This window comes from Aristolochia californica, unplaced genomic scaffold (assembly GCF_029961685.1).
Source record: "Aristolochia californica isolate CCGP_79_NKW_82.1479 unplaced genomic scaffold, dmAriCali1.0.hap1 SCAF_3, whole genome shotgun sequence".
Lineage (NCBI taxonomy): Eukaryota > Viridiplantae > Streptophyta > Magnoliopsida > Piperales > Aristolochiaceae > Aristolochia > Aristolochia californica.
The window spans coordinates 46,053,327-46,073,881 of NW_027181992.1; the positions used below are offsets into that span (position 1 = coordinate 46,053,327).

At 39.5% G+C, this 20,555-nt stretch overlaps 3 protein-coding genes across 5 annotated transcripts; 1 reads left to right on the forward strand and 2 right to left on the reverse strand.

Annotated features, from left to right (window-relative positions):
* Window positions 1-1,923: 1,923 nt before the first annotated feature.
* LOC137959624 (probable glycerol-3-phosphate acyltransferase 2) lies at window positions 1,924-3,595 on the reverse strand. The gene is made up of 2 exons (XM_068806980.1): window positions 2,909-3,595; window positions 1,924-2,808 (listed from the first exon to the last, which is right to left on the reverse strand). Exons 1-2 carry the CDS (start codon window positions 3,593-3,595, stop codon window positions 1,924-1,926), a joined length of 1,572 nt encoding a protein of 523 aa, XP_068663081.1.
* Window positions 3,596-7,669: 4,074 nt separating this feature from the next.
* LOC137959625 (jasmonoyl--L-amino acid synthetase JAR6-like) lies at window positions 7,670-10,349 on the reverse strand. Its single transcript, XM_068806981.1, has 5 exons — window positions 10,075-10,349; window positions 9,512-9,613; window positions 8,496-9,216; window positions 8,366-8,450; window positions 7,670-8,283 (listed from the first exon to the last, which is right to left on the reverse strand). The coding sequence occupies exons 1-5, from the start codon at window positions 10,347-10,349 to the stop codon at window positions 7,736-7,738; spliced, it is 1,731 nt and encodes a 576-aa protein (XP_068663082.1). The 3' UTR covers window positions 7,670-7,735.
* Window positions 10,350-13,128: 2,779 nt separating this feature from the next.
* On the forward strand, window positions 13,129-19,770 carry LOC137959160 (probable pre-mRNA-splicing factor ATP-dependent RNA helicase DEAH2). 3 transcript variants are annotated; one of them, XM_068806490.1, is made up of 7 exons: window positions 13,129-13,576; window positions 14,370-14,563; window positions 14,683-15,767; window positions 16,208-16,333; window positions 16,428-16,666; window positions 17,405-17,523; window positions 19,322-19,770. In XM_068806490.1, exons 1-7 carry the CDS (start codon window positions 13,307-13,309, stop codon window positions 19,449-19,451), a joined length of 2,163 nt encoding a protein of 720 aa, XP_068662591.1. In that variant the 5' UTR covers window positions 13,129-13,306; the 3' UTR covers window positions 19,452-19,770. The 3 variants fall into 3 exon arrangements, with proteins under 3 accessions (XP_068662591.1, XP_068662592.1, XP_068662593.1); XM_068806491.1 differs by lacking the exons at window positions 16,428-16,666; window positions 17,405-17,523; window positions 19,322-19,770 and having other exon boundaries at window positions 16,104-16,299; XM_068806492.1 differs by lacking the exons at window positions 16,428-16,666; window positions 17,405-17,523; window positions 19,322-19,770 and having other exon boundaries at window positions 16,094-16,264.
* Window positions 19,771-20,555: the final 785 nt, after the last annotated feature.

A 20,555-nucleotide genomic window follows, 5' to 3' on the forward strand; every position in this document is an offset into this window, starting at 1 on the left:
AAGCTAGTGATCTTTCTCTTGGCCTGGACTGTTTCCTTGAAGTTGATCTGATCTGATTTTCAAGGAGAGAGGTACATAATTTATTTTTTATTGTGTTCAAGTTTTTTTAATCTTTTCCTTTGTCACATCCCTATAACTGCACCAATATGCATACTATTGGCATATCATAGTCTGATCTTAAGAGTCTCTCTATGGAGTACCTGATAATGATATAGACAACCCTGGTTTCAGTAAAAGATTATCAATTTGTTCGATTAGAAATCACACCACATGCACAATCACCTCTTGACTTTCTGCACATAATGAGCCTCACTACCTTCAAGCCCTTTGTTTAATTGCTCAACAAGTTTGGCAGGAAGCTCAAGTATTTCATCATCCCCCACACCTGTATCCACCAAGACTTTTTGAATTTCCTGTTTTAGTTCATCTGAATATGAAGATTCCCGGAAATTTGAGCTTTCTACTCTTAGCTTTTCTGTTATTCTGGTTAATACCCACATATTTTGGGTTGAAGTAGCATTCCCAGATCATTTCAATCACTAATTTTCACCCATTTCACACCACTAGCAAAAACCGAGGGTGGACAAACCACATTGCTTCAATCTCCAGAACAGTGATTGAAGGAGAAAGATTTAGAATCCCCCAGCTTATTCCCATCTGAACCATCTACCCCTTCCCTTCATTACTCTGCCTCGTCAGAGTTTGTTGCCTGGCTTTTTTTCTTTTAGTCTCAAGTTCGAATACTCTAGGGGCTTTGCCATACAGATTCTTATTGCCCAGCTCAATTTATGACTTGAATCACCTTAGATTACAATAAGATTTTGATGGTTTGATGAAGTCAAGTTGCCTTTTCCATTCCTGACCTGTTTGGAACCTGTGCACGATGACTTTGGACCATGGTTCTACAATTTATACTTGGGAATCCATTAGGTTACCCAAAAACTCCAGTTAGATCAGCTCACCCAAGTCCAAGACTCGGTTCAGTCACGAATGAACTTGGCAAATTGTCTAACCATGCTTTTGAAGCTAGTTTTACTTGCACAATTTGGATTTTCTCTGAATTTGTCATAAAGTGTAGTATAGTATATAGAACCTATTATTGAAAAATTTGTAACTAAAACAAAAATCCTCCTAAGAAAAAAAGAAATTTTTATATGATTAGTAATATAATAGAAAAAAAGTGTCTCATAATGAAATTTTTCTTCTAAAAATATGTTACAAAAATATTTGCACCTAATAAAATGCATCATATGTCACATGCCAAATGCAGGTATGAATCACACAATGAATAATTATAATTGAGTAACGAATTTTTCTCAATCGCGAATATAACAAAGGTCGGTTCCACCCGACTTTTTCTTTCTTGAAAAAAATCACTCTATTTTCAAGAATGTCATTTACTTTATTGTACTTACAACAATACTATTATCTCGATTTTATCACTAAAATAAAAAAATAAAAAATAAATTATTTTTTAAGTAATTTGATTCAAATATAATTATTAAATTAAAAATTAAGTGCACCTAAGCTCATATAAACTTATTTACGAACCTTACCATTACTTCTAACCACCCGCATCGCATCCAATCGGAGTTCCTATCCAACCAAAACATCTTTCTTAGTGCTCCCAATTGAGCATCGGTCTAAAAAACCAACCCTAATTATTTGATCATATCTTATTTTTATTAACTATTTTTTGAAATAATAATGGTCAAATTCTTATTTTCTTTTATTTCATTTATTTTTTAGGGTTCCAAACCGACCTTAACTCACTTGCCTATATACTTGCCTATCTCCACCCTTGCCTGTGTTATCGTAAGTATCATTTATTCAAAGAATAAGCTTATGCAGACATAAACGAGATAACTCGTGGTTACAAAATATCAACTAATTTACAATTTTTCTCCTCTGTTTGAGCTTACGTTATTTAGTTTTGAACCCATTACCCACTCCAACGATACCTTCATTTCCAGCCAACATCAAGTACTTGTCCTTTCTAGTGAGCTTTGTGCACTCGAACCCCAAAACGTTTCCTATTTTCGCTTGCACCATGTTTGCTACTTCGATGCTGGATTTATCAACCGCCCAGCTCTCGGTCTCGTCAGTCATCTTCTCAAGCAGCTCCGCTTCGTATCCAGGATTAGGGTTCATGAGAAAGAAGAGCGGGTCCAAGCACTTGAGGCCTCCCGCTGTTGTGCCGTAGAACATGCTGACATGCGTATTCATGGCCACGGGAACGATCTCCTTCGTGATTTCTGCAAACAGAGGGCTGAATCTCAGCAAGAAGGGCTCTCTGCAGGTGGTGCCTTCGGGGCACACCAGGAGATCTCCTTGCCTCAGCAGACCCTCCATTCTGTTTCTGTCTTGCTCTTTGTTTCTCGTCAGACTGACGGTTTTGATGGGTGACAGTATCTCAGACACTCTGCTGAGGCTGTACGTGACTGCGGTGACGGACTTGTTCAGAGAAAATGAGAGGTAGATGGGGTCAAGGAGCGTTCGGTGATTGCAGACGTAGAGTGTGCCCTTGGATTTTCCTTGGATGGGTTTTGAATGGGGTTGACGTCTCAGTTTCATCCCGGTGATAGCTAGGATGGGATAAGAGAAACTGTAAGGTAGAGATAAGCTGATGAGGAGTCTGAAGAGAGCTAGAAGAAGACCGAAAGGGATCCACATGAACATGGCTAGACTGGCTATTGGTGTTGGTCTGAAAGCTAATCTGCCGTCGTGGAATATCAGAGGTTTTGGGTATCTTTCAGTCGGCAGGGAATTGCTGTTCTGCTTGTCTGCTTCGCTCACCCAGTAGATTGCCTGGTGCAACAGGGGGGGAAATCCGATTTATTAAAAAGCAGCAACACAGAGGGAGAAAGAGAAACAGAGAGAGAGAGAGAGAGAGAGATGCGTTCTGTACCTTGCACTTGGAGAAGAGAGAACGGCGATCAAGAGGCATTTTGAAGCTTGTCATACCAACGACATCATGGTCCAGTTTCTCTTCTTCCATAAAATTCAAATCCAGGCTCATCTTCTTCTCCACTAGTCCAACATAATACCCACCAATGATTTTCAGCTCGCTCGCTACAACCACATCCACGTTCAGGTATTCCTTCAGAAACACCTCCACCATAACTCTCGGCATTTCAGTGACAGCCACCCTCTTCCCCGCCTTCGTCAGTACCTCAAAGCCCTCCAATCTGACATCCTCCAAAAAGAACTTGGGAAGAACAGTCCTCCCCACTGTCAAACTTTCCTCCCTAATTCCACAAAATGTGACCATCACCATTACCTTGAGTGCCCATTCCTCACTAAGAAATGACATGAAGGGGTACAGGAGGAAGAGAAGAAACGCCCTCAGCAGCCCACCTGCCTCGAAGGCCAGAAGCATAAAGTACGGGAAAAGAGAGGAAGACTTGAACAGGGCACCCTCAACATCACACAGTAAGGTCTGCTGAGGGAGCTTCTCTGTACAAAGAGGAGGACTAAGGCGTTTGAGAAGATAAGATAGAGAACTTCCCCTCCGCTGGAGCAGGCGTCCGTTCTTCTGTCGCCTGAGAATGATCCGAAAGAAGAGAAGGAACTTGAGGATCGCACTTGTGGCCATCTTTGCATACATATTTGGTGCCTACCATCGGCTTTTATAGGCGACCCTCCTGCAGAAATGTCCGTCAATGAAATATTGATGAGACAGTGACCCTTTAGACCATCGAGAGTAAACGCTTAATGAAGTTATGGAGCACATTGAGAAGGAAACTCTCGAGTCTGGTTAGAAGGAGATCCATGGATGGGAAAAAGGTGGACCTTTTCAAGGCAGTCCCGTTAAATTTTTTAAAGCATAACACGTGAAAATTACGCGTAACCATTAATGGGGAAAGAGAGAGAGAAAGCAGAACGGGATGAGAAGATGACAGAGAAAAGCAAAGGAGAAAGGAGGAAGAAAGGCAAAGAGAGAGAGAACAAACAACACACACGTCGTAGTTGATTTTTTTGGGGAGTATTTGATTAAAATAACCATATTTAATAAAATATTTATTAGAAACTTAATTTTAAAAATACCTAACTTTAACATGTCAATAACCAACTGTAAAGTCCAATGACACATCAGCATTGACGGCCATGTGTCACCACATTTGCTGCCATAGTGTCAACCAAAGTGAACATATGTCACATTCAACATTTGAGTCAGCAACGCACCACGTCAGCTTTAACCCTATTTCTCTTCTTTTCCTTTCTTTCTCCCCATTTTCTCTCCGGCTCCCTTTCTCTCCTCCTCCTTGGTGGCCAATCCCTCTTCCCATAGCCAATCTCTCCTCCTAGTAGTGATTCTCCCTTCGTCCCTCCTTGTGGCAGCACTCTCCCTCGAGGGGGGAGGGGTCAAGGGGGAGATACAGTTCATAATGACTGTGAAGTCATATAAGGCTTTACTATAGGTATTTGATGAATTTGGACTTAAGTAAATCTTGACTAGTGCAGTTTCTTGTATGAATAGGACTAGTCATATAGGCTCTACCAGGGGTATTTGGTTAATTTGAACTTGGGTAATTTTTTGCATAAATAAGGTTAAGTGGGTTCAGTCCAATTCAAACTAAGCTGAGGGGTCTTTTTTTTCCAGTTTATGCTGTTGTGTGTGTCGTAGTTACTACTTGGGTACTTAGAGCCCAATTAAATATAGGCTTGGTAAAATTTAGAAGTGCTATGACTTGTTTTTTGTAAAAATTGAAGTGCTATAACTTTGTTTTTGAAAAAATTTCAAGTGTTATAGAATATTCAATTCATTACCTTGTGGAGGTCGGGAATTATGTTAACAAAAATTGCTTACTAATAATGTATATAGATTTTGTAGAAAATATGGCGTTAGTTGTTCGTATCCTTTGTCGATACAATGGAAAATTGAAGGAGAATCTTGAAAATTTTTGTTGGCTACGATGGAGGTCAATCACGATTCATAGGGATTACAACTTCAACTAATTTTAGTGAGTTTTTAGTGATGATGTATGAGGTGGAATGGTGATACTCACACAATGATTATTAAGGCCAAACTTCTACTTAATCACAAAGTTGAGTGGTCTCTCATCTCCCTAAAGCATTGAAAGAAGATCCTATTGCATGCCTCAGATCATTTTGTGAAGATAAACTGCTAAAGGATTCTTAAAACTCAGACATATGGTATTTTGCATAACCTTCCCTCTACTGATTTCTTTTTTTTACTCATTCATTCTATCCACAGCTGTGTCTCTGAAGGGGATTAGAAATTTCGGGTCCGTGTGCATTAAATTAAGACAGCTGCAAGCCGTGGTCGACTGAGGTGATAACAGTGGAATTGAGACCCGAAGAGAGAGAAATAATAGTACCCCTTCACGGCGTCCCGCCGCCCAGTCCATCCCAAAATGGCAATTTCCCAGTCATGTCGGATGAAGAGTTTTCTGCATCTTCCAAGTTCTAAGAATCCATTAAAAGCATAGCCTCGATGTAATTACACCGAGTGCATGAAACAAGAAGACTTATGAATCTCCATTGCTGCTGCATACACCGCCCGATCCTACCTCCATGTGTTCTCACTTGGTAGAGATCTTGGCCATGCTTCCCAGGCATGGGCGCTCTCTACATCACCTCACCGAGGCGGGGCCTCTCGTCAGAGTTCATTACTGAGACTTGCAGGGACCTCGTCTCCGCAAACTCTCGAGATGCATTTGCGGCGCCCTGTCCCTGTACCTCGTCAACGACTGCACTATCGTTCTCAACTCCATTTTACAATCCATGCCCACAATTCCTCCTGCCATTCGATCATCCCCATCAAGATAAAGTGGTCCCCTCGTTCTTTCGTTAGGTGATAAGCTCAGTCAGAGTTCATCTGTACCGGTTTCAAGAAGTATCTAGCAAACTCTAAGGGCCTCTTAGTGCACAGCTTATGTGAAGTATATTTCACTTACGTTGGAGAAAGTGAGACGAAACCCGTTAGTGGGCCCAGTAAGTGACGGGGGAAAGTGAAATACAGTTGTATTTCGCTTTCCCCAGTTCAGGCATAAAAAGATGGTAAGTGAAAGCCGAGCTCGACCCCTCGGATTTCGCTTACCATCGTTCAAATACATCTCGCTGTCGGGGAGGATCGGGGAGGAACCTCTATAGGTTTCAGAGAATTTTTTTTTCTCTCTCACGACCTTCGGCTTCTCCTCTCTCTTGGCCTCCCTCTCCTCTCTCTCTCGACCTCCGTAGCAAAGCACGGGAGGTCGAACCTCTGCCGTAGAGCCTCTCGGCCTCCCTCTCTTCTCCCTCTCGGTGTATTGTTGGAGCGCCGTCTCCGACGCCGTTGCCCGCTGGCCCGAAAATTAAACCGTCGTAAAAATAATAATTTATATTTTTTATAAAATAATTATTTTTATTTATTTAAATATATTTATTTTATAATTACTATATTAAATTAGTGATTTAATAGTCATAATTAAAATATTTTTAAAATAAATATTTGATAATTTTTTTTGGTTTAATTATCCCATTGCTATAATTAATTAAACCAATGGTTTTAAATTTTGTGACAATATATTATTAATTAATAATACATAAAAATATATTATGTTATTGATAAATATATATTTTTAGTTATATTAAATTAGTGGTTTTTAATGTTAAAACATATCTTATGTTATTAAAAAATAATTTATTTATTTATTATATTCACTTATGTTATTATTTAATTATTTATTTATTTTTAATAATTTATTTTAATCGCACGTACTCAGAAGGAGTCTGCAGTACAATCTGCAAGAGCATCATATTACCGAGATGTTTTAGCAATTCAGATGCGGCAAAATTATTGACTATTATGTTTTAATGCCACTAAATATTTTTTTAAGTTGGACTTTTGTATGAACAAATATAATTTTTTATATTAAAAAGGTGATTGAGTTATATTTTTATTATTACGATATATGTGTAGTACGCTATGTAGTATGATATTTATATAATTATTTTATATTCAGATATTAAAAAATTAAAATTTGATTACAATTTTAATAATATAAAAGTAAACATTTGTTTAATTATTATATTTAATATATTTTATTTATTAACTAATATTAATTTAATTTTCTGATAGTTAGATATATTAAAATATTTTATTTAATAAATAATCTATATGCACTTTACACTACACTTTCCATTATGCACACTCATACAAACAAGTACTTTATACCACTTTCCATTGCGCATACTAACACAAACAAATACTTTACATTCCCTCTCACTTTCCCCAGGGAAAGTACTTTTCATTGTATTTTATTTCCCTCTGCACTTACATTGTGCACTAACCCCCTAAGGGTTCTTATAGAAAATAGTTTTTTTCTAATAAGAGAAAAGTTGGGTTTGCAGAGATTCTCGAAACATGAGCATAATAGTATCTTTGCCCTGAGAATTTTTTTTCAAAATATCAAGTACATTTGATTCTAAGTTTGGCTATCAATGGATTTTATGCCTTCTAATAAGAATCATTTTGACTCATTGGTCCACTTGGGAGACATGTTAGCCTGCTTTGCCTATACCAACCAGTTCTAAGAATATTTTTTCTTTGTATTGAGATTAGTTCGTGTGAAGGAATATACATTTCAAATGAGTAGTAGCCTTTAAGCCCCGAATTTTATAGATTTTTTCCACTTTTTCTTTCTTTTTCTTTGTTCTTCTCCAAAGTAGTTCTTCTCATGGCTTATTCTTACTGTACATTTGAGCATATAAAATGGATTCCTGAGAGCTCTCAACCATAAGCCGTGCTAAAGCAACTTGCAATGACATTATCATCTAAAATCTTCAACACTGCTGTATTGGAGTTGGCAATGCATCGGGGAGTTTTGAATTGGTAGATGGTAGACCCAAGGCTTTGATAGTGTTCAAATATCTTTCCGAAGGTTCCTCTTGCAACGATTCGCAACTCCAGAGCTCCAATAAACCTATTTTTCCTGTGGTTTACGTAGGCAACGTCAGCGAATGAGTGATCCAAGCAATTGCAGCATTTCTGCAACATTTCTTTGTCGAGCATATCACTTATTACTTCCCAGAAGATTACGTAGTGACCTGGGTCAGTTGATAAATCGCCGTAGCTCGTGAAGTCCATGATGTCCACTTCGTCCTCCATTAAAAACAGCTTTGAAGCTCTCTCCATTGCGAGCTGCAAATCGGTCTCTGTTGTTTTCTCTGTTCTGATGTTTAAAACTACGTTCTTCCTTCGCATGAATTGGAGCTCTGGTGTGGAATTGTAGAAGCCCGATACTTTCACCACATCCCCCAACCTATACCGGTACAAACCTGTTGAAGAAGACAGTGTTTGAAATTTGATGGAAATAATTTATTAAAGAATAATTATTTGGAGAGAGATAACTTGGCATACCTGCAAAGTTGGTGATGACAACTTCATAGATTTCTCCAATTCTCACATCTGTTAGTCGAACAGGTTCGGATTCCTCGTACAATCCCTCATCTGATCTGGTCTCAATAAGCAAGTCATCACCTTCCAGAACTCGTCTCTTGAGAGGGATGAACTCGAAGTAGCCATTACCAGGACCGACGGCGTACGCCACGGATTCTACGCTGGTTCTTGGCCTAGCGTTTATCCCGATCATACCTTCTGATGCTGCATAGACCCAGCTAACAAGTGCCAATCGATCACCAGCGTAATGCCTCAGCTTACCCACGTATGGCTCCATGGATCCGGTTAGGATCGCAGACACAAATTTTGCTTGCGGCCACAATTCTGGAATCAAACCAAACCAGTTCTTGGATTGCAACACCTTGCATTTGCGATAAATTTCATCTGCTAACTCTGGACTCGGTTTGAGAAGTTCAGAGATGCTTGCCCTAACAAAAGGGTCAGAGACTCTTTCACCGAGTCTTCCTTGACGTAAATCTGCACAAAGTTCCTCCCAAATTGATTCAAAAATCCGAAATGTTTGCACTAGGAGGTGGCAGAAGGAGGCTTGGAGAAATTGAACTTGATCGGAGTAAAAAAGCCCGCAAAGGAAATGGCAATACGAAGCCTGCTGATAATCGGAAGCCATCGCTACTACCTTGGGACTGCATGGCTGAATTTTTCCGGTCTTCTCTTGATCAATGCTCTTCCCTGACTGCAATTGATGAAATATATGACTAGTTGCAGGACCCACGTTCAATCCACCCTTTGCTCTGTGTCGAGAAGCTATGTATAGGAACCTAAGGGACATCCCTTCCTTCACCGAGAACTCCCTGCTTATGGAAATTAACATTTGTTTCACGAATCTCAAGATCTTTATACTGACTAAACCATGTGAGACTATTCCTTAACACTCTCCCTCACGTGTATGCCATCTTTTGTGACTCTACATGTGGATAATTTGGGTGGATACCCACATATGAATACATACTTTGATACAAATGTGAAGTTGGGTCTAATATCGATCCCAAAATGACTAATCAACTTAAAAAGTATCTTTCCCAACATATATTGTATTAATGAACGAGGTTTAGATGTCAAATCTACTTAGCAATTTGAGTAACATACCTCAAGGTATAAGCTAAACATGTGGAGAACTGTTGGGTCATAGATCTGGATAAGGCATCGTTAAAAGGTATGAGTTTCGGTTTTCCTCCGGTAGTCCCCGAGCTGCATCATACACAAACTGATTTACAATAGTTCTTAGATTGGGTAGATGAGGGAAGAGTGATAGGACCCTAAGTTCGGTCGAGCTTAATAATAATACAAACTTAATTGGAACTCAAGGTTAGTATAATATGAGCATAATGTGAACTTGAGTAGTGTCACTACCCATTCAAAAGATTACAACATCTATTTTTAGGTTTTGAGTATTGTTTAGGATGTTCATTCTTATAAACACATTGCACAAGTGCTAAATATACAAACACATTGCACAAGTGCTAAATATACTCGCAAAAAGAGGAGAAAGAAGGAGGGAGGAAGACCCAATTTTCAATTTTTCTAGTAAAAGCAGAGAATTTTGAGCAAAATAATACAACCAATTGTAATATTAGAAAGTCTTGGAAAGCCCATTCTGGAACGCCATTAAAGAGAATCAACATGGAGAAAGAGTAGGGAAATTGGCGAACCTCCAAGACAAGGCAGTAAAAGTCTTGGCAGCGAGAATGGGCGAAGCATCCCCGTCCGCAATCCTCTGAACATGAGGGAGAAAATCCTGATGAGAAGCCAAGGGAACGCACGTCCGGAAAGTCTCTTCGTCCCTCCTCCCGTTAAGCCCAAACCTCTTCAAGTACTCGGTTCCTTCGTTCTCTTCAAGGATCTTCTCCAGAGTCTCTCTCTGTACCCTCTCTGCGTCCTCCGTTTCCGCTTCGAAATCTTCTACCAATGCTAGAAGCTCCTCCATTTCTTTCTCCAGTGCTAGTGCTCTTTAGCCAGTACGTACCCTGTGCACGGATCATCGAGTATTTTCACTCATCTATTGACCCAGCTGAGTTTTCCAGATTGCAGAAGCGACAGCCATGTTTTGGTTGCTTCTTCGCAATAGGGTCGGCATAGCGGAGGTGTGCACTGTGCTCAACTGCCACGCTGCAGCGGAAACGTAACCAGGAGCCAGCAGTAGACAGGATAACTGTTGCTTCGACTTGCTATTTCTGGAATTTTGTTTCGTAAAGCGAATAAATGATAAAAATTCTTTGCCTCGGGTACTTAGTTTGGTTTGTTACAAAACTTTAATTGTAAATACTAATTCAGAATTTATATCATGCCAGAATATTAGGATTCCGGATAAATCCCTAGATCTATTCCAAACGAATTATTGGTTTTATGATCTTCCTCAATTAAATCTCCTTAATTTCTAATGAGACAATCTCTCTTCCGGATGGGGAGAAAGGAAACTCGACCTAACCCCACAAAACTCGAATATGGGTTAATGGTTTCACCTTGCAAGTTGGAGACAAGAAACGAATAAAACACCTACCAAATTTCGAATCAGGGACGGGTTTTCCCAACCCAACCTGAACTCGATCCACGAAATGGGAATGGGGCACAAATCAAACACCCATCGAATTTTGAATCGGAGACAAGTTTCCCAACCCTAACCCAAACTCGACCTGCAAACAAGAGGGATTTAAAATGGGGTTGAGGTATTAAACAAAGATGAGTCGGGTTTAAATCAGGTTTAAAAAAACAAAACGATGACTAGGAACTTAACCCCCACCTGGCCTGTAACAACCCCTAGGCTTGTACCTCACATGACCTAAGAATTATTTCAACTATCACCAAATGTATCGACAAACCCTACCTAGCTTGTGAACCAAGTTTGACTCAAGCTTTTGAGTCTTATACAATGGTAAAATAGTGGAGAAACTAGGTCCAATTGACCTTTGTTTTACTGGCCAATGTGGTCCAGATTTATAAATTGGTTATTGGAAATTTGATAGTCACTATGTTTCACTTTCCTAGGTGTGATTATGATATTTATCAGCTTTTTTTGTTTTTGGCATTTTCAGAAACCCAGCTTCAAATCATTATGCGGACGCAAATATTGATCCCACCCATTTTCATTTTGGGCACACGATTGATCCCACCCAGAAACCGTTTAGGTGATGAAATTCGAAAATTCTTTTGGTACTTTTGAATCGATTCTTCGTGAACGTCGCCTGGATATTTTGAAAAAAACAAAAACAAAAGCCTTTCAGACTACCTAATCATCACCAGGTACTATCGTCTTCCCCAGTCGCCGAACCACCAACCACCCTTCAAAAAACGCAAATCCAAATTGAAAAGAAAAAATTCTACTCTACTGCAAAACCCTACTGAAGATATTTACATTACTGCAAACGCATCATCGACACCGATCATCAAACTAAGATAAAAAAAAAAAAAAAAACAAAGAGTAAACTCATTTGTAATTTGTATACCCTGGTTGTTTTTCTTTGGTCGTCACCCCTCGGGCATCACCCGCAGCTTAACTACCTTTCTCATATGCTACAGCCGCAGAAGAGGAAGAAGAAGCAGAGCATGGAGACGACGGCGACGGACTCGACGGCGGTGATTAAGGTCCAGATCAGGCTATCGACGATGGAGAAATCGAGATGGTAATTGGCCCAGTTAGGGGTCATGCCAGAGAGATCAATTTCCGGCCACCGGAAGACCGAGGAGTGTCCAGTCCATGAGAAGACCGAGAAGTCGATTTCCAGCCACCGGGAGACAGAAGACCAGCTCCTCCCCATCCCGCGCTCTCCCTCTCCCTCTCTCTCTCTCTCAGTGTTCTTCACCTTTTTATCCGAGGGACGATTCAGTTCAGCTCCCGCACTTTCTGGACCGTGCCAGGCCTCGCCCGTCTCCAACCTTTAAAGCATCGCTATCGTGTACTTATCATTTGGCTAGGGTGTCGGAGCCTCTTCAATATAGAAGCGGTTCGTGCAAATTGTTTATAGTAAGAAGCAAGTTAGATTCTAGAAAACAGACATAAATATTTATAATTTGTTGTTATTTAAACTAATTCATAAAAATTTCGAAAATTACAAAAATAAATATAATCTGACGTGAGTGTACATAATCAGTACTGAAATGTAGCACTAATCATATTTATGTAATAAATAATTAATAAATTAATCATAATTGCTGTACATTTGGTCCTTTTTATTTGATCATCTCATTGATTTCTCACACTGATGCCCTGTTACGGTAGTGAGGCCGAAGCGGCCACTAAGGTACAAACCCGTCTTTATCGAATCTTTGATAATTTGAGCTACGTGGAACGAAGTTTTGAATTCAACGGGGCCTGCGACTTCTCTTTGCTTACGGATGAAGTAAATTAGAGGACTTAGATATTTTAGAAGTAAAAAACCAGTTAACCGAGCTCGAGGCGGGTTTTACCATCTGGCCCATTCCAGGCTTTACCTCAGCCCACGAGGCTGGACGGGCCAAAATTATGCCACTGTCCCTACTTTTGCAGCAAACAGCAACGCTTCGCGCGAAATTTCCAGAAAGCTTCGCGTGGCTGAATAGACAAAAAGATCCTTTGAAAAAGACTAACAAGCGGTAGGGGATACGTAGACTACAGAGAGACTAGAGGGATCTTCCGGTAATTTCCACTTCTTCCTTTGCCGTCCTTCGCCGTTGAGTAAATAAAACCCTAGATAGCCTCTTTCTCTGCTTCGACTGAGCGCGGGGGAGTCTAGGTAAATCGTTTAATTGGGGCTTGCGTCTGACAGGTCAAGCTGGAACCCTGTGTCCTGAGTTTCACAGGTCGACCAGAAGAAGCCCTCTTGCTGCGCCAGGATTCATACATCTTTTCTCTGGTTTTTTACGCCTTTTGTAGGATTGTGCATATCTTAGGGTTTTACTGTGATTCGAATGTCGACGGAGAGGAAGAGGAAGGTGAGCTTGTTCGACGTGGTGGACGAGACTACTGTATCGGCCAAGCTGGCTACCGCTAACGGTGCGTTTACTGGTGGGAAGTCGAATCCATGGAACGGTCGGCCGTTTTCCCAACGGTATTTTGAGATTCTGGAGAAGCGAAAGACTCTTCCTGTTTGGCAGCAGAAAGAGGAGTTCGTCCAAACTCTCAGGGATAATCAGTCGCTGATATTGGTTGGGGAAACTGGAAGTGGTAAAACGACTCAGGTTAGTTAGACTGTAGATAAGATTTTATTCTTGTTTTCAGCAGGGTGTCTGCAGATATAGTTTAAGATTTTCAGGATGTGCTGAACTGATGGATTCTTGTACTATAGTGTTGCATATGGGCTGGGTTTTTCATCTATTCTCTTTTCATGGCATCCGAATTCCTTTTTGCGCGTCAGATTGTAGTTATTGACTTTCACTGACATATAAACCTCGGAAAGGTCTGTTTACTGTGTAAGGATTTAATCTTTTGGAGGATAATATTATTTCATTATCGAAGCAATTCATGCTTTAGGCTCAGGATAGTTGCTATTGTTGCACGTCATCCCACACGTACGTAACTTGCTAAACCGAAGTTCGATTTCTCCTTAAAATGTGAGCACATTTCGTTTTCCAGAAAGCTAAAATGGAAATTTTGTTTATGGAATCCTGGTCGTGTTTATGCTGATCAAAAGGACTTTCTGAACGATGTTCTTGCTTTGAGTTATAGAGCAATCATAAGGGGTGCCTAGACTGTATGGCTTTCGTATCCCTTTACATGTCTTGCTTCTTGTGTTGGTGGTGTTTCTTCTTTTTGGGACTCTTTGTTTGTCTAATATTTTTTCTCTTCTGCTGATTGATATGGAAGCTGTGTGCGGCAAATTGTTATGGTTTTACTTTTATTTTTCTGTTCTGTTCTATTCTATTCTTCTTTTTTTTCCCCTGAAGCCAACTCCTTTAAGATTTATGTAATCCCTTGGAAATCATGTTACACTTGTTCTGGCTCATGGAAATCTGACCTTTAAATATGTTGCAGATTCCTCAGTTCGCTCTGGAAGCATTCAGCCAGGAGCCTAGCAAGCGGAAGATGATTGCTTGCACCCAACCTCGCAGAGTAGCTGCCATGTCTGTTTCACGACGTGTGGCTGAGGAAATGGACGTAACTATTGGTGAAGAAGTTGGTTACAGCATCCGTTTTGAAGATTGCAGCAGTGCAAAAACTGTTCTTAAGTACTGATATCCCTTTTTCTTTTTATCTTGATGTGTTTTGGGCTGTCTATATTTCTGTGAAATGTGATCACTAGCAGTTAGATGACTCTGCATTTTTACTGAACCATTGTTCTTCTCAGGTATTTAACAGATGGTATGCTTCTAAGAGAGGCAATGACAGATCCACTTCTTGAAAGATATCGGGTGATTATTCTTGATGAGGCTCATGAGAGAACTTTGGCAACAGATGTCCTATTTGGGCTTCTGAAGGAAGTATTGAAAAATAGGCCTGACCTGAAGCTTGTAGTAATGAGTGCGACACTTGAGGCAGAGAAATTTCGGGGTTATTTCAATGATGCACCACTTATGAAAGTTCCAGGAAGGCTACATCCTGTGGAGATTTTCTATACACAAGAACCTGAGAGGGATTATCTTGAGGCAGCCATTCGCACAGTTGTCCAGATACACATGTGTGAACCGCCTGGTGATATACTTGTTTTCCTTACTGGAGAGGAGGAGATCGAAGATGCATGCAGAAAAATAACGAAGGAAGTTAATAATATGGGGGATCAAGTGGGGCCTGTAAAAGCTGTACCACTTTATTCTACATTACCTCCTGCCTTGCAGCAGAAGATATTTGATCCTGCTCCACCTGCATTGAATGAAGGGGGTCCTCCTGGCAGGAAGATTGTTGTTTCAACCAACATTGCAGAAACATCTTTGACTATAGATGGGATTGTGTATGTGATTGATCCTGGTTTTTCTAAACAGAAAGTTTATAATCCAAGGGTTAGAGTGGAATCTTTGCTTGTCTCACCCATATCAAAGGCAAGCGCTCATCAAAGATCAGGTCGAGCAGGTAGAACCCAGCCTGGTAAATGCTTTAGACTGTACACAGAGAAAAGTTTCCAAAATGATCTACAACCTCAAACTTACCCGGAGATACTGCGGTCTAATTTGGCTAATACTGTCCTCACACTCAAGAAGCTTGGGATTGATGATCTTGTACACTTTGATTTCATGGACCCTCCTGCACCTGAAACATTGATGCGGGCTCTAGAGGTTCTGAACTATTTGGGTGCCTTGGATGATGATGGAAACCTGACAAAATTAGGAGAAATCATGAGTGAGTTTCCTTTGGATCCACAAATGTCTAAGATGCTTGTTGTGAGTCCTGAGTTCAACTGTTCCAATGAGATCCTCTCAGTTTCTGCAATGCTATCAGGTACACTCTCTTCCCTACTCGTGTGCATTGTTTTCTGGTTCCTAATCATGCTACTTATGCATGAATCTTAAAACCCATAACATGTGCTTGGGATGCCTCACATGTATTGGAATTCTATGCTTTTGTGCCCCATTAGTTTTGAGATTTTGACATATATTTATCCTTCCCACTCGTGGGCAAGCACATTCTTGAACTATGGAGCACAAAAGAAAAGAGTCTCAATTCATGTGTTTAGTGTCATGGGCTTTGCACATTAGGTTGTCATCAGCAACTGTCTTGTCGTCTCCAACGCCAGCGGAGAAATTCCTAAGTAAGTGCTGATGCAGATAGTTGCAGTTTCTCAGTATTCTATCATGAAGCAAATGGTGTTCGTCTCTCGCCTCTGTGCATCTGCTGACCTACCGTGGGCCTCCTCTGTGATAACAAATTTCTTTCTTTAGTACCCAATTGCTTTCTCCGGCCTAGGGAGGCTCAGAAAGCTGCAGATGAAGCAAAAGCTCGGTTTGGACACATTGATGGAGATCATCTCACCCTTCTGAATGTATATCATGCCTACAAGCAAAACAGTACGTGTTCAAACTGCATAATTCTTAGAAAATATTTGGTTGTACTCTCCAATTGAAATTAATGTTTCTGATTGCCTCGTTTCATTTGGTGTAGATGAAGATCCATCATGGTGCTATGAGAATTTCGTAAATCAGAGGGCATTGAAGTCAGCTGATAATGTGAGGCAACAATTAGTGCGGATCATGGCCCGCTTCAACCTCAAGCTATGCAGCACTGACTTTAACAGCAGAGACTACTATGTAAACATAAGGAAAGCCATGCTGGCTGGGTATTTTATGCAGGTTGCACACTTGGAGCGTACTGGTCACTATTTGACTGTTAAAGACAATCAGGTAAAAAGTTTCTTTCCCTCTTCAATAATCATCTTCATGTTGATACGTTTCAAAAGTTGAAGCATATTTACCATATTAGCCTAGCTATCTAATACAAATTTACATTTCTTGCTCTTTATGATTTGCTTTTTTGAGTCTCAAGGCATGCCTGTTGTAGGCTTTGAACCTAATTGTCAATTTTAGGTTTTGTTCCTTTCACTTTTTATTGTGCTGCTATTTGGTGAGAAATTGTGTAGAGACTTTGGTGAAATCGTCTTCTTATAAGATTATTTTCCCCTGCTTATTAGTGTAGTTAAAACTATTTTATAGTGCCTGCAGGCCTGCATCTTTAGCATCTTGTGGGTGTTTAAAGCATTAAAGTAGGAAAACTCTAATAACTTGCTGATTACAGAATTTTCAGGTTCTTTTTACTTTTATTGAACCCTAACTATTAAGTCCCTAATTTTCTCCCTTTCACTTTATTGAGAAATTTTTGAAAAAGTAAAGTATTTGTTTTTTTTTCCCTTTTTTTTGGGTGTGGCGTGGCGTGGGAACGACTCTGTGTGTTTACGAGTTATTATGTTGGAGATTTAAGATATTCACCTTCTCTTTATAAAGTTTGCCCGTTGTATGTTTTATTTTTTTAAAGCTTTCAATTTGAAATGCATGCATTTGGCGGAAGAGTGTTTCATCCATATATTCTGTTTATCATGCCTTGATTCTGTTTTACTTGGTTGATATTTTCTTTTTTCCTGGCAGGTGGTTCACTTACATCCTTCCAATTGCCTGGATCATAAGCCAGAGTGGGTTATATACAATGAGTATGTCTTGACCAGCAGGAATTTCATTCGCACTGTTACAGATGTTCGAGGGGAATGGTAAGAAGCTGATCTCTAGAAAATTGATTATAGCTAGTTACATATTTTACTTTAATACATTTGCCACGACGAGTATCTTAAACAATATGTTTATGAACATAATGCATGTTAAGATGGTCTTAATCATTGATTTTTACCCAACCTTTCAAACAAAAATTCTTTATTCAATTCTGTTTATTTTTGGGTCTTCTATAAATTTGATCTTAATCATTGATTTTTACCCAATCTTTCAAACAAAAATTCTTTATTCAATTCTGTTTATTGTTGGGTTTTCTATAAATTTCTGCAAGTCATTTATTCCTATTGAAACTTAGGATTCCATGATGTTTAATCAAAGTAGAAGAGGATTAAGAGGTGAGAAGATGAAAAGTGACGGATTTGGAGAAGGAGAAAGAGGCTAGAGAATTAGGGTATGGACTTGTCCAAACCCTCCCCCTTAAGTTGTATTTATGAATATTAAAAGTACTAATATTACTAGAATACTCTTTACCCTAGTAAGAGTGGATAAGAGACAAATCATAAACTAATCAGTGTCATCTTTATTAGATATGTCTTTATTTACCATCATGCCACTACTATGTGGGATTTTGGGCTCTCTCCTTTGTTTGTGAGTTTGAACCCATCTTTCTCACGCTTGGACGCGTGGGCTTGGGCTCATCTTTCAACGTTTTCCCTCAAGCTGGGGGTGAGAGAACGTCATAAATGCCTAACTTGCTGCAAATGGTGTACATGATTTTCTTGTATAAAATGGCAGTCCATCATATTTTCCAACACTCATTAAGTTAGTGGTCTCTTTACCAAGAGACCCTAAACCCTAGAGCGGGTAAAGATTTGAGATGTAAAATGAGACGAAGATGGAGATGAAAGGGAGGAGGAATAAGAAGAAAAAGAAAAAGAAAAAAAGAGTTTCTTGTTTTTCCTTTAGTCTTATTTTCCAATTCATGTTTTTCATTGGATTTTTGAATCTCTTACCCTATGTTTCATATAGCAAATTATACATCATTAGAAAGATATCTGAGTATAGTTTCCAAATAAAAAATAATCATTGGGATCAGATTTATCTAGAAAGAAAAATCGACTTTTGAATAAGCAAAGGTCAAACAGCAAAAAAGTGTCGTGCAACAGTAGTAAGCTTCAATTTTTGAGCGGTTTTATGCCATAAAAAACGAGATTTTATATGGAGAATTATATATTAAAAGTACTAATATTACAAGAATATCTTTAGTAAGAGTGAATAAGAGACATAAATTATAAACTAATTACATTATTTAGCATCATCTTACCACTGTGTGGGTTTGTGGGTTTGAGCCCATCTTTTACACTTGGTTGTGTGGGTTTGGGCCCATTTTCCAATACTCCCTCAAGTTGGGGTTGAGACAATATCATAAATGCTTAGTTTGCTGCAAATGGTGTCAAAGATATTCCCGTATAAAATGGCAATCTATATCTTCCAACAATTCACTTGGTGGTTTGACTTATAATCTTTTCAGAGATTTTTTCTTTTTGTCACAAGTTGTCAAGTTTTCTTGTTGTATTATTGATTTTTGTGCTGAGCGGTGTAGTGACCCATCATGATGACAATTTGTAAATGATATATCTCCCTGGATATTTTTGGGTGTTGTTTTAAGGATCTCTTTGGGGTCTCAAATCTGTTGATCTATGAAGCAATGTGTTTTTGGTTCATATGTTCAGCAACAAGTATCACTGTAATAAGAAACAGTTTGTTTTTTAAAATGCGAATGTGGAGCTACGTTTTCTCATGTGCCTGTGTCATATTCTCAACTACTTATATGTGCAGGTTAATTGACGTAGCACCTCATTACTATGATCTCGATAATTTTCCCAATTGTGAAGCCAAGCGTGTTCTTGAGCGTCTTTACAGCAAGCGTGAGAAAGAAAAGGGAGAAAGTAGGAACCGGACCAAATGAAAGACTTGTCTGCTCGAAGGACACGCTTCAGCGTCCGAAGATTGCTCTGCTTGGATGTACTTGATTTTGGCCCTTCGTTTTTTTCAAGCGCTGGGATGCTGGAATTTGGAGAAGATAATTGCAGTTTCGGACTGGAAAAAAGGGTGCTGTGGAGTTTGGAACTGAAATGTATTGGATTAGCGTTTCAAAGCGGTGTATTAGGTATTCAAATTGGCTACTAGAGAGCCTTTGTCCCATCCTTTGCTGTGCTCTCATATGTGATCAGAAACAAATCTCTCATTCGCTCGGTTATGCAATTAGTTTTTTGTTGTCAAGACAATTAATGGCCTTCAGGAACATATGAAATCCCTGGCACGGTCTACTCTGCCACCAACAAGAGATAAGAGGAGCACCTGGGCACCTGACCTGTTTGGACTACTGTAGCGTATCGATGGCAGTTGCTAGACCAATAGCTAACATATGAGGGAGACTTTGGGTGGCAATATGTTTGAATTGTAGATTGGTGAGTGAAGGATTAGCTTCCGAACCCTGAAAATATTTTGATGAAAAAAAAACTGCGTATTGCTGTTTAATCTACATGTAGGTGATGATAGAAAAAATATACATATTGTTGCAAGGGAAAAGGGACAACCAATTATGTCAAACGTTTTCCCCTTCAATAAAGTGACCAATCCAGGACGACATGGGACTAACACTTGAAAAGAATACCCTGTTCTAGGCTCGTAATTAAAAAATATCGGTTGATAAATAACGGGGAATGGTGTGGTCTTGTTAGCCAAGGTCTTAGTGCTCCTGCTAAGCAAATCATCGTTGTTGTTACTCTAATGCAATTCAAATCTGGTACATATGTGATTAACTTGATTGTGCCCTCAGCTTGAAGTAGTTAGATTGTTGTGTTATTTCAAATTATGAGACCAATATTTTGAAACTTTGACCTAGTCACTGACTCTAAGAGGTGATCAAGTTCGCTTCAACTTGGTTTAGCCGTCAATTGAATCAAATTTGATGTCATTACAAAAATAAAATATAAGATAATATGTTTAATTAAGGGAAGGGGGGAGGGGTTAGCGGTGCTCCCCTCCCATTTGCATCCTGCGGTCACTT

Bases quoted from the DNA above. Each gene is read 5' to 3' on its own strand.
- LOC137959624 (XM_068806980.1), bottom strand. From the start codon at position 3,595: ATGGCCACAAGTGCGATCCTCAAGTTCCTTCTCTTCTTTCGGATCATT. The intron at 2,809-2,908 runs GTACAGAACGCA...CTGTTGCACCAG, and splicing joins CTCTCTTCTCCAAGTGCAAG to GCAATCTACTGGGTGAGCGA.
- LOC137959625 (XM_068806981.1), bottom strand. From the start codon at position 10,349: ATGGAGGAGCTTCTAGCATTGGTAGAAGATTTCGAAGCGGAAACGGAG. The intron at 9,614-10,074 runs GTTCGCCAATTT...TGTATGATGCAG, and splicing joins TTTACTGCCTTGTCTTGGAG to CTCGGGGACTACCGGAGGAA. The intron at 8,284-8,365 runs GTATGCCAAGTT...CTTCTTCAACAG, and splicing joins TGTCATCACCAACTTTGCAG to GTTTGTACCGGTATAGGTTG.
- LOC137959160 (XM_068806490.1), top strand. From the start codon at position 13,307: ATGTCGACGGAGAGGAAGAGGAAGGTGAGCTTGTTCGACGTGGTGGAC. The intron at 14,564-14,682 runs GTACTGATATCC...TGTTCTTCTCAG, and splicing joins AGTGCAAAAACTGTTCTTAA to GTATTTAACAGATGGTATGC. The intron at 17,524-19,321 runs GTAAGAAGCTGA...TTATATGTGCAG, and splicing joins ACAGATGTTCGAGGGGAATG to GTTAATTGACGTAGCACCTC.